The 9696-nt window shown below is 34.8% G+C and overlaps 1 protein-coding gene across 1 annotated transcript in view; it reads right to left on the bottom strand.

Annotated features, from left to right (window-relative positions):
* Positions 1–4701: 4701 nt before the first annotated feature.
* LOC113239911 (decaprenyl-diphosphate synthase subunit 2-like) overlaps positions 4702–9696 on the bottom strand; it is a 13307-nt gene continuing 8312 nt past the window's right edge. Inside the window, exons 4-7 of the mRNA XM_026477073.1 lie at positions 8939–9094; positions 8720–8857; positions 7059–7386; positions 4702–5036 (exon numbers count right to left, since the gene is read on the bottom strand). Coding sequence (XP_026332858.1) covers positions 4937–5036; positions 7059–7386; positions 8720–8857; positions 8939–9094 — 722 coding nt within the window. The 3' untranslated portion in view covers positions 4702–4936. The remainder of the gene's footprint in view (positions 5037–7058; positions 7387–8719; positions 8858–8938; positions 9095–9696) is intronic.

Here is a 9696-nt window from a genome sequence, read left to right as displayed (position 1 = left end):
AGTGCCCCTCAGATCTTTGTGATTTAAACCCCTCGAGTGGCACTACTACTGTTGATGGACAGGCGTGTAACTCACCATCAGGTGCACGACTTGCTCGTCCAGTCACTTGATATTATCAAAAAAAAATAGAGATTGTACTAATTAATATATACTTCTAGACCCATAATTCGAGCCACTTCAAATTTTTATTCTCAAGGGGCTAGAATACAAAAACATTCTTATCAATTGAAGAAAAAGTTTTCCCAGGTTTTACAAATTAAAATTTTCAACAAGGACTTATTGAAATGACATTTAGTATACCAGTTTAAAAATTACACAAGTTTTTGTTCAAACAAACATTTTTGAAACAGTAAAAAGTACATAAAATTTAAGTATTTGTAACCTGAATCCAAATAAATAAATAAAAAAAATAAAAAAACAAAATATATTAATTAACAGTTTAAACTTTGGACCTTTCATACTGCGGCATAAACTTGAATTTAAATCTTATGTTAATAGACTCGACACGCTCCTGACCTTGTTACAATAAAACAATATTTTTGAATCCTTGTAACTTTATATGAAATTGCTCTATTATTTTACCAAAGATCTGTCTAGAATTCAAAGTTATAGAACCAGTTAAATTAGTGATTCTGGGTATACCCAGAACTAATAAGTTCCTAGAAATTAACCATTTCACATTGAGAGTGATGTTTGGTTTTATTTAATTTTATCATAAATGTATCAAATACTGACAACTTAACAGAGAATGTGTTTTTAGTTTCTTACTTATGTAAGTAAGTATTCTCTGTTAAGTTGGCGAGATTTATTTAGTTATTGTACGTTTTTATTAAATGACTTTATAATTTTATTTCTAAATGAGAATGTACTGCACGCACTGCATATCATCATAAAAAAGGTAGGTAATATTGCAATTACTGCAAAGACATAAGTTGTTTGTATTGTGAGAAAGAAAAATGTATTATAAAGTTTTTTTTAAATATTGTTAAAAATTATAATTGTTGTTCCATAGTTATGTTATTAAATAATAAAAAATTGGGAATTGTTTAAATACAGTATCATTTAGTTACAATCATTCACACCTGAAACTTTCTTGATACCCATCAAGATTGGTGACAACGGTTTGCACTGTGAACTTTGGTTGAGAACGTTCGATTGCCAGCAAGATTAATTTAGGAAATGAACTTTTCTAAATTTATATAATTAATTATTAAAACAAAGATCGAACACTAAGAAAGATTCCTTCGATCGGGCTGGATTCGAACCAGTGCCTTCAGCATACCCTGAGGCAGAGAACAAATAAGTAACGGGAACGGACACTCTCCGCCCCTCCCTAGCTTTAGATACCGCACCACGTTCCCACATTGACTGAACGAGAACAAGGCTGTCGGCGAGCCGTTTTCGCGCTAAGCCGGCTTTGATATTTAAATATAATTTTCATTTATTCATTACGAAATTTGTACGTGTAATATATAACATCATTTTACGTTACTATGGTCGTGAATTGTGCTGTGTACGACTGTTTATAATCATCTAAACGGGATAAAGAGAGGAGTTTCTGTCGTTTTTTGAAAGATGAAACGAAGTAAGTAAAAAAACTTATGTCTTAGACTCATTCAATTATTGTTTTCTTTAGTGCCGAGTAATATATAATACAGATTTATTATATCAATATAATAAGACGCCATAACTTCGTGAGCTAGACAAAGGTTCTCGAATTTTCTATTTGTATTGCCGATAAATATTACGTAGTGAATATACTTTGGTTACTTTATTTAAAGGTACCTGTCCATAGTATAACATTTTAAGTGCTTTTAATATATTTTTTAAATAAATGTTCAATATTATTCTAGTTAGTGAATCAATGAAAAACAATATTGTATCGATATAAATACCTACGTAATTAACATGTGTAATTATTAGGATTCTATAATAGAATTATAGATAACAGATTAGCGTTAGAATTTTCGCTATGTTGCCGCTCTGACCACGTAACGTAATAGTACGAGCAAGTGATGGGTAAACCTTGCCACTTCACGCACACATTTGCGCGTGTGCAGATAACGCCTTGCCGTATGTAGTAGTAGTTGGTAAATAATTTTCCACCGTTGTATGGAGTGTTCGGGGTGTGCCTGAGGGTCGAGCAATTGAGGACCCGTCCCAAAGTTAATTTGTAGTGAGCGTACATACCAACTTAATCTGTCGACCTTCATGAAGGAGGTGTTTTGGCCGAAGGGTGTCCTGCCGTACCGAAGTTTCCGAGGCCGGCTACCGGACACCCACGTTGCATCACACGTCGCAGATAATACGTGTAAATAATAGTAATTAATGTCTTTTTATACAGTTACACATTTTAGTCTGTAAGGTATGTATTTCTGGGCCTTAGTAACCTGAATATAAAGAAATAAAAAATATGACATAAAACCATTGACCTACCAACAAATGGACGTCGGGTCTAATACAAAAACCACGAAAAAAATGTCCGAGGTTAACCTATACAAACGTATTGACATGTAACGAATTTAAAAAACTAAAACATTTAATTTAAATTGTAACGCTATTGCAGTACTGCCTAATTTTGCTTGCAACAATTTAAAGGCCCAAAAACACCATATTCAGCTTCTACTGGAAACTTAACAAAATGCACCATATTTAGCTTCTACTAAAAATTACTTGAACACAAGAGTAATGGAGTAGCCTTTATCGTAAATATTAATTAATTTTTATATGTATTATTATGCCAAATTTTGAACAAATTCACTTAAAGAAATAATAAAGAGTTGGGCAGATACATACATACAAATATTACTACAAATGTGAAAATAAGCGTGTACTATAAGAAATGTACCGATATTCCAACTAAACGTAAACTCAAATATCCGTAATTCCGAAAACCGATGTATAGTAAAACCTTAACGCTTTCGAGTGATTTTGATGCTTATCACAAAGACAAAATTAGCTTTTGTTTTGTAATCTTCCTAAAAAAATACATTTGACATAATGAAAATTCGAGCTAACGTCATTTCGGGCAAATGTATTTTCCGACTTCTTATCACATAATCCCAAGTCGTAAAACGAATACAACAATATTTTGCTTATTAACGTTTACGTTTAATAAAAAAATATTTAAAAATAAGATTAAAATCAAAGCGACTCTATAGTTTCTTTGTTCTAAATATTTCAATCGCTTGCGATTCGAACAATTGAAAATGACCAAAAAGTTTGTAAGCTTCTTGAAATTGACGTAATGGGTCTCTTTCAATCTTATGCGCATGAAATGTATAGAAAACGGACAGTTAGCTAATTGATTATTTTGTGTGCTTTTGTAATTTATATTTACGATTAATTTATATATCAATTAAATACTATAAAACTGTACAAATTAACACTTTTAAATGAGATCTATGATAACACAATATATTTGTTTAGTGAAAATATGATACAAAATCCTGTTTTTCCACTTTACTGCAGTAATTTTTACGTTATTCTTATTATATAGTACTGCATGATTGACAACCGCGCAGTCAGTCGAACAAACGAAGACTGTTGCGCGATTGACGCTCTATAAGCGATTTTAACGCCCTATAGGTGCCGACGCTTTTTAGCGCGAACCCGACGTCCATTTATTGGTAGGTCAATGCATAAAACATGTCCGGAAACGCTAACAAATTCTGTGCCTCTACCATGATCGCTAGCAACCGCGTAAAGTGTTTGTATATATATATAAAATTATGTTTCTTCTTGTGACCGCCAGTGGCGCTGTATAAATTGTCAAACAAAATTGTGAAGTAATTTACGTGGTCGCTAGCAAAAACTGTCTAGTAAACTTGTGGTAGAGGCACAGTTCTGCTTTTTCATAAATACTAACCTAACCTACTACAGGAGCGCACTGTAGGTACAGATAAATATGTCATAAAAATATTTTCTTTTTTTAATATCAAATGACGGGACGAACAATTCGTGCGCCTGGTAGTAAGCGACACGCGGATCTGAGGAGCACTGACACTGCGCCCGTTTGTGGCTAAAGCTGAACAAGTCCCGAGTGCACCAGTAGCGACACGCATGACACGCTGAATTAGGTACCTACGGCATAATTATGTCAATAGTTTTGTTTTTTTTTGTTATTGTTGTTCCTATGTTGTTTTGTTTATATGAGTCTGTGTTTGTGTAATAAATAGTTTTCTTTCTTTCTTTCTTTCAAGTACCATGTGCCTTTTTACACTTCCAAACCGGAACGCAGTAATGCTTATATTACTGCTTGGCGACACAAATAGATAAGGTGGCAGTAATTCCCTGGACGAACTCTTTCACAAGGAGCTGTACTGCTACTTAAAATTTATTTAATATTTAGTCCAATTTTAATAAAATTACATTAAATGAGCGTTATGTTTATTAGAATTAGTTTATTTGATTATCGCACAAATGAAGCCCACACTGTTTGAATCACCTTCAAGTAAATGCAGTATGGTGTGATTCTGTGCAATAAGGGCTTGTTTGGTCTTGTTCTATCTGCAAGAATTTTCTAACAACTCGACATTATTATTATTCATTAATAAAATAAAAACACAAACACAGATAGATGAAAATTTATTCAGCACAAATTAACAAACATTTGCTACAACACAAAAGCACCTATAACAAGCGTGTCGCTTACCATTAGACGCACGACTTCTTCGTGCCGTCGCTTTATATCAGGGTTTCTTAACCTTTTCTAGTCATCTCAAAATGTCGAAGAGCCCATGCACCCTTTCCGAAAAAAAATTTTTCAAAAAAATCTTTGTTATTAAACTTTACTTAATTACATATGAATAGTGACGGTTACTGTTCCATTATATTAGGTAGGCTCGCCATGGACCCCCGGCGTTCATTACATGGACCCCTTAGTAGTCCATGGATCACGGCTTAAGAAACCCTGCTTTATATCATTTTTTTTACACTATATACGTTCAATGTACTGCAAGCACTCCGTGTGAACAGTTTTGGCCATCTTTTGTAGTGCTAATCTTGCGTCTTCCACTTCAAAAGATTCCGTACTCCTAACAAAAGAATATAAATAATGTTTAGATACTTCATGTTAACACATTCCGTATACGAGTACACACAGGACTGGGAAATTAATTAGAATGTAAAGCTGAGAGAATGAGATCCGTCTTCTGTGAATGAAATCGGTAAATATATTTTTTGAGTCATGAACAAAGTTAAATTAACTTCGTTGTAGTAAAATAAATGTTTTATCATCATCATATACGGTTCAAAACACTTTGAACATCTCATTTGAGTAAACTTAAAATCGCATCCTTGGCGTAACACGGTCACATCAGCAAAATTACAACTTTTCAGTAAAGACGTTCACAGATTCCACGAATGTAATTAATCAATGATTTTGTATGCTTAAATACGAGAATTTGCTAAAAACTCTGGTAAATGCTCCATGGTTCACAAAAATGGATGACATTCATGATTATCTGCAAATCTCTTCCGTCAAACAGGAGATAAGTAGCATGACAAAAGCCTATAAAGACAGAATCTCACGATATGAAAACAGGCTCGCACAAGCTATGAACGAACCGCTAACTAACAGACGATTGAAGAGGAAGAAGAAATTGGAAAGATGAAGGCAACACAAGGCGGGCGAGCCTAACAAATAGATCATAACATAACAACTGCTCATGGTCCATGGACCGATCGCACGTTGCAAAAGGCGTCATAAAATAAAATAAAAATACGAGAATTATAAAATTTTATATATACATAATAATTCGTTTCATGAAGTTCGTATCAATGGTACAAAATACATATTGCCTAAAAAAACAAAGACATGACGGAAACCTTGCTCACCCAGTATCAGAATTTAGATATATTCTTTGACAAACAATATGTTATACGGCGCGGGATACCTACTTCTTTTCGTGAACTACCTTTCGAGGGATGGTGTTCTTTATTTATTTATTTTTTTTAATTTATTAAGGCTTTGGCAAAGCCATTGGCCTAAACATGAAGTTTAATTATGTTTCTGTAAATATGAAAGAGGATAGGCAATTTGAGGCGGCGCGCTTGAATTGACTCGGGATTCCTTAAAACGGGCCGATACTATTTTAGTTCGAGATTCGTATAATTTCGCGTTTTAATCTTCGATTAAGGCACAATAGCACTATCCTATTCCACTTTAAACTAGATTTCACAAAATAATAGAAAGTCAAAATAAAAACGACACTTCCATCCAAAAGGTCCAGAGCGAATCTGGTGTTCTTTACTGTGCGTCGTGTTTTTACAATTTAATTTTGTAATGTCACTTTTCTTAAGTTTATTTTTGTTTTTTTAATTTATTTTTTTAATTTAATCCGCATGACTTGTAAGCGTTTTTCGTAGTGTAAATACTTTAGCTTTAAAGAGTTTTAATTAAATAAATAAAGAGCTACCTAGCCCTGGAGCAAAAATAACACTACGATAGAACGAGATCCCCCAGAAGATGCCTATAGAGTCGTCCCTTAAAGATGCCTACTTAGGTTGTATGTGCTCGGAAAAACAGTTGCAAGCAGGAAATTCCATTCCTGGGCTGTGCGCATAATAAAAGATCACGAAAAGCGCATAATACAATACACTTGACGGGAATATCAACCAAGTAAGGATGTCAGTGAGCATAAATAATACGTATGTTTTTTTTTCTATCTATGTTACGCGATATTTTTTGAACCGATTTGGATAATTCTTTTTTTATCTGATAGAGGACGTGTCTCAGTAGTAGTCTCATTTAAATTTCTAATAAATATTCCACCTCTAAAGGTGACAAACTAGGGGATGAATCGGTTTTCGCGCACTGTCCGTTAACCGATTTCAATAAAACTTGGCAAATAGATGTAATTCTACGAACTTTTCAGGTTGGGTTTTTGGCTTATTTCCAGTTTTCACCACTGGCAACAACTGAGACTTTTTTTGCCATTTGTCGCCAGTGGGAACAAAGCCAGTGATGACAACTGGGAATAATCAGGTTTTTTTAGTACTCCGCCCTGAGATTATATTGTTGTAGATACAATTGCACGATTAAATTATAACCTTACCTCATGATAGCCTCCAATTCCTCATCCATAAACTCAGTCAAGTAATCCATACACCGAGTGCTGCGTACGGCGTAATACAACTGCTTGAAATTTATAGGTTCTCCTTTTATCTTGGATTCGACTATATGCCCGTATACATTGGGGTACTCCCACATAGCAATCACTACCGGAGCTCCGACAAGAGAATACGAATATGGGTGAGTGAAGAAATCTTTTACATCCAAATATAGTTGCCAGAGCAACGCTAGGTGTCCACCGAGAACGTAAGCCTCTTTTTCCATTTGTTCCCCGCGACGAGCCACTTTCATTGCTGCTTGGCAACCTTTACCTTTGACAAGAGAAATATCTCCTTATTGCCATAGTTAAGAAGAGAAGATAGAAGAAAAAAGACCAAGCAGGGCGTACAGTAAGCCAATAACCGCTCACGCGATACATGCAGCCGTAGACGCATACCACACCTAGAGGTGCCGGTGATGATTTTATACCGATTTATCGGATATCGAAGTTATAACAGGTAAAAGAACTAATATTAATTGCTATTTCGGTAACTACTCTAGCAAACCATAAAGTTTTTAATGCCTGGGTCTGCCATTTAAAAAAAATAAACAACTTCAAAAATACGTCACGACAATTGTGTGTGTTATTGTTTGGGCTGGTGATTTCGGTGTTTATTTATTGAAAACATACCGTAAGTAGCGTTTTTTAAGTTTACCCTGAATGTAAATGTTTATAAACTATACTTTAAGGAGTAATTTCATGATAAACATTAGAACCACTCAAACGGAATATTATAATATTTATCCAAGTACACCAAAAATTTCATTAGTGCTTTTTAAGTGCAGGATTTGCGGTGTATTACTGCATTTTATTTGAGATGTTTTTGTTAGTAGTACGGAGGGTATTTATTTATCAATACAGAATAATAATTTTTATTTATAAAAACTTGTATTTAAACTGAATCCTTTTCTAATTTGCGAAACCAAAAAGCCGCCATTTTGTGGTAGGAGGAGCGCATTGCGTGAGCGGCTAAAGAAGATGGTCAAAGTAAGCAGCTATAAAGAGGTCAAGGAGCTGGCTATGAAGCCCATAGCTTTCTACTTTTAGTTTTGGTTATAGTGACCATCCCTACCAACCCTTAGGGTATACGAGAAGGTACTATAACCCGTGCACGCACAGGAACGTTATAAATTCAGGTCCCCACCCAGATCAGCCCACTGGCTGATACCTGTACACTTACAGGGTTGTCACAAACCTCTGTCACTTGACTTCATCCGGTTCTCGAGAGGCTAGTGCCTCGGGTGGCATGAACCGTACAGAGTGGAAGAAGATACACTAAAAATAATAACTGCGCACACACTCATAGCCCCGCACTATGAAAAAACTTGTACGCCAGGCGACATGGACACACAAGTAAACAACCACATATTATACCCAAACTCACGAGAGAAATAAATGTAGGCCATTCAAATATTTCTTCCGGCCCGAGAATCGAACCCGGGACCTCTGCGTGGCAATCCAGCATGGTCACCGTTCGGTCACGGGGATAGTTAAGACACTGACAAGAATATGGCTGATGATATGAATGGGTCATATTATAATATAATATAATATTAACGACACGTGGATTCAAAAACAAATAACAAGAATATTGGATGACTTACCTAAAATGCTACCAGAGGTTAGCATGGTTCTTAGTTTCCACTCGTCCTTCCCCTGCCCGAGAAAGTCGTTTGAACCTAGTTTGTTCAGGTTGTTCTCGCTTTCCCAGTTGTAGTGCCTTGCTTCGTCCTCGTTGAGACCTAGATTAGTTCAGCACATAAAAATTATTCGTCTATGTCAAGTAACAATATACTTCAAAGAATCGAAACCAAATTACCTACATTTAGGCTGAGAAGGTAGTGGATTATTCTCCTTATCATGCTCTCCCAAAAAGTCTCCCTCAACCAAGTCTCTTAGACCCGTGGAGATGAGTTCTGTCACTTCGTTATTGCGTAATCCGCCAAGTTGTTGCAGACATGTGGCAAGGAGATAATCGCCTAGAAAAATTTTGGTTAACAATCTTATTAGGTAACTGACGATGTTATTTAAAAATTCTTGAAGAATAGAACAATAGGATGGAAAGAAACTGACTCGAGAGAAGCTAAAGGACATTGAATAATAATAACCGAGGCAGGCATACTAAAGTTATCATTATTATTTATTGGACAAGAAAAGGCACAAATTACATTTAATAAAAGGAAAACACAAACAAAAAGTACCTACTGCTTATTTCTATAAGAAATTTCTTCCTGCAAGCTTAAATACAGGACAAAATAACTCCAATAAAAGGTTTACACGCACAAAAAAAATCATGTAATACAATATTCATAACATTAATTAAACTATCATAACGTTCATTCCCGAACTAACTAATAAATAAATACCTAATTTCCATGGCATTTTTTATTATTTAAATCAGGGGTTCCCAAACTTATTTTGTCTACTGCCCACTGTGAGAATAAATTATTTTTTAGCGCCCCCATTTTTTCACCTACTTAAAAACCATTATAACTTCAAATTAAATTAATTATTGTGAGCTATATTAAACATTCATTCTAAACGAGACTTTTACTATAACCAGCAAGAGTTAACTTGAGAC

The sequence above is a fragment of the Hyposmocoma kahamanoa genome, unplaced genomic scaffold (assembly GCF_003589595.1).
Source record: "Hyposmocoma kahamanoa isolate Upper Pololo Valley unplaced genomic scaffold, ASM358959v1 117, whole genome shotgun sequence".
Taxonomy (NCBI): Eukaryota; Metazoa; Arthropoda; class Insecta; order Lepidoptera; family Cosmopterigidae; genus Hyposmocoma; species Hyposmocoma kahamanoa.
The sequence above is the reverse complement of the archived record's forward strand: the minus strand, read 5'-3'. Positions and strand labels throughout refer to the sequence as shown.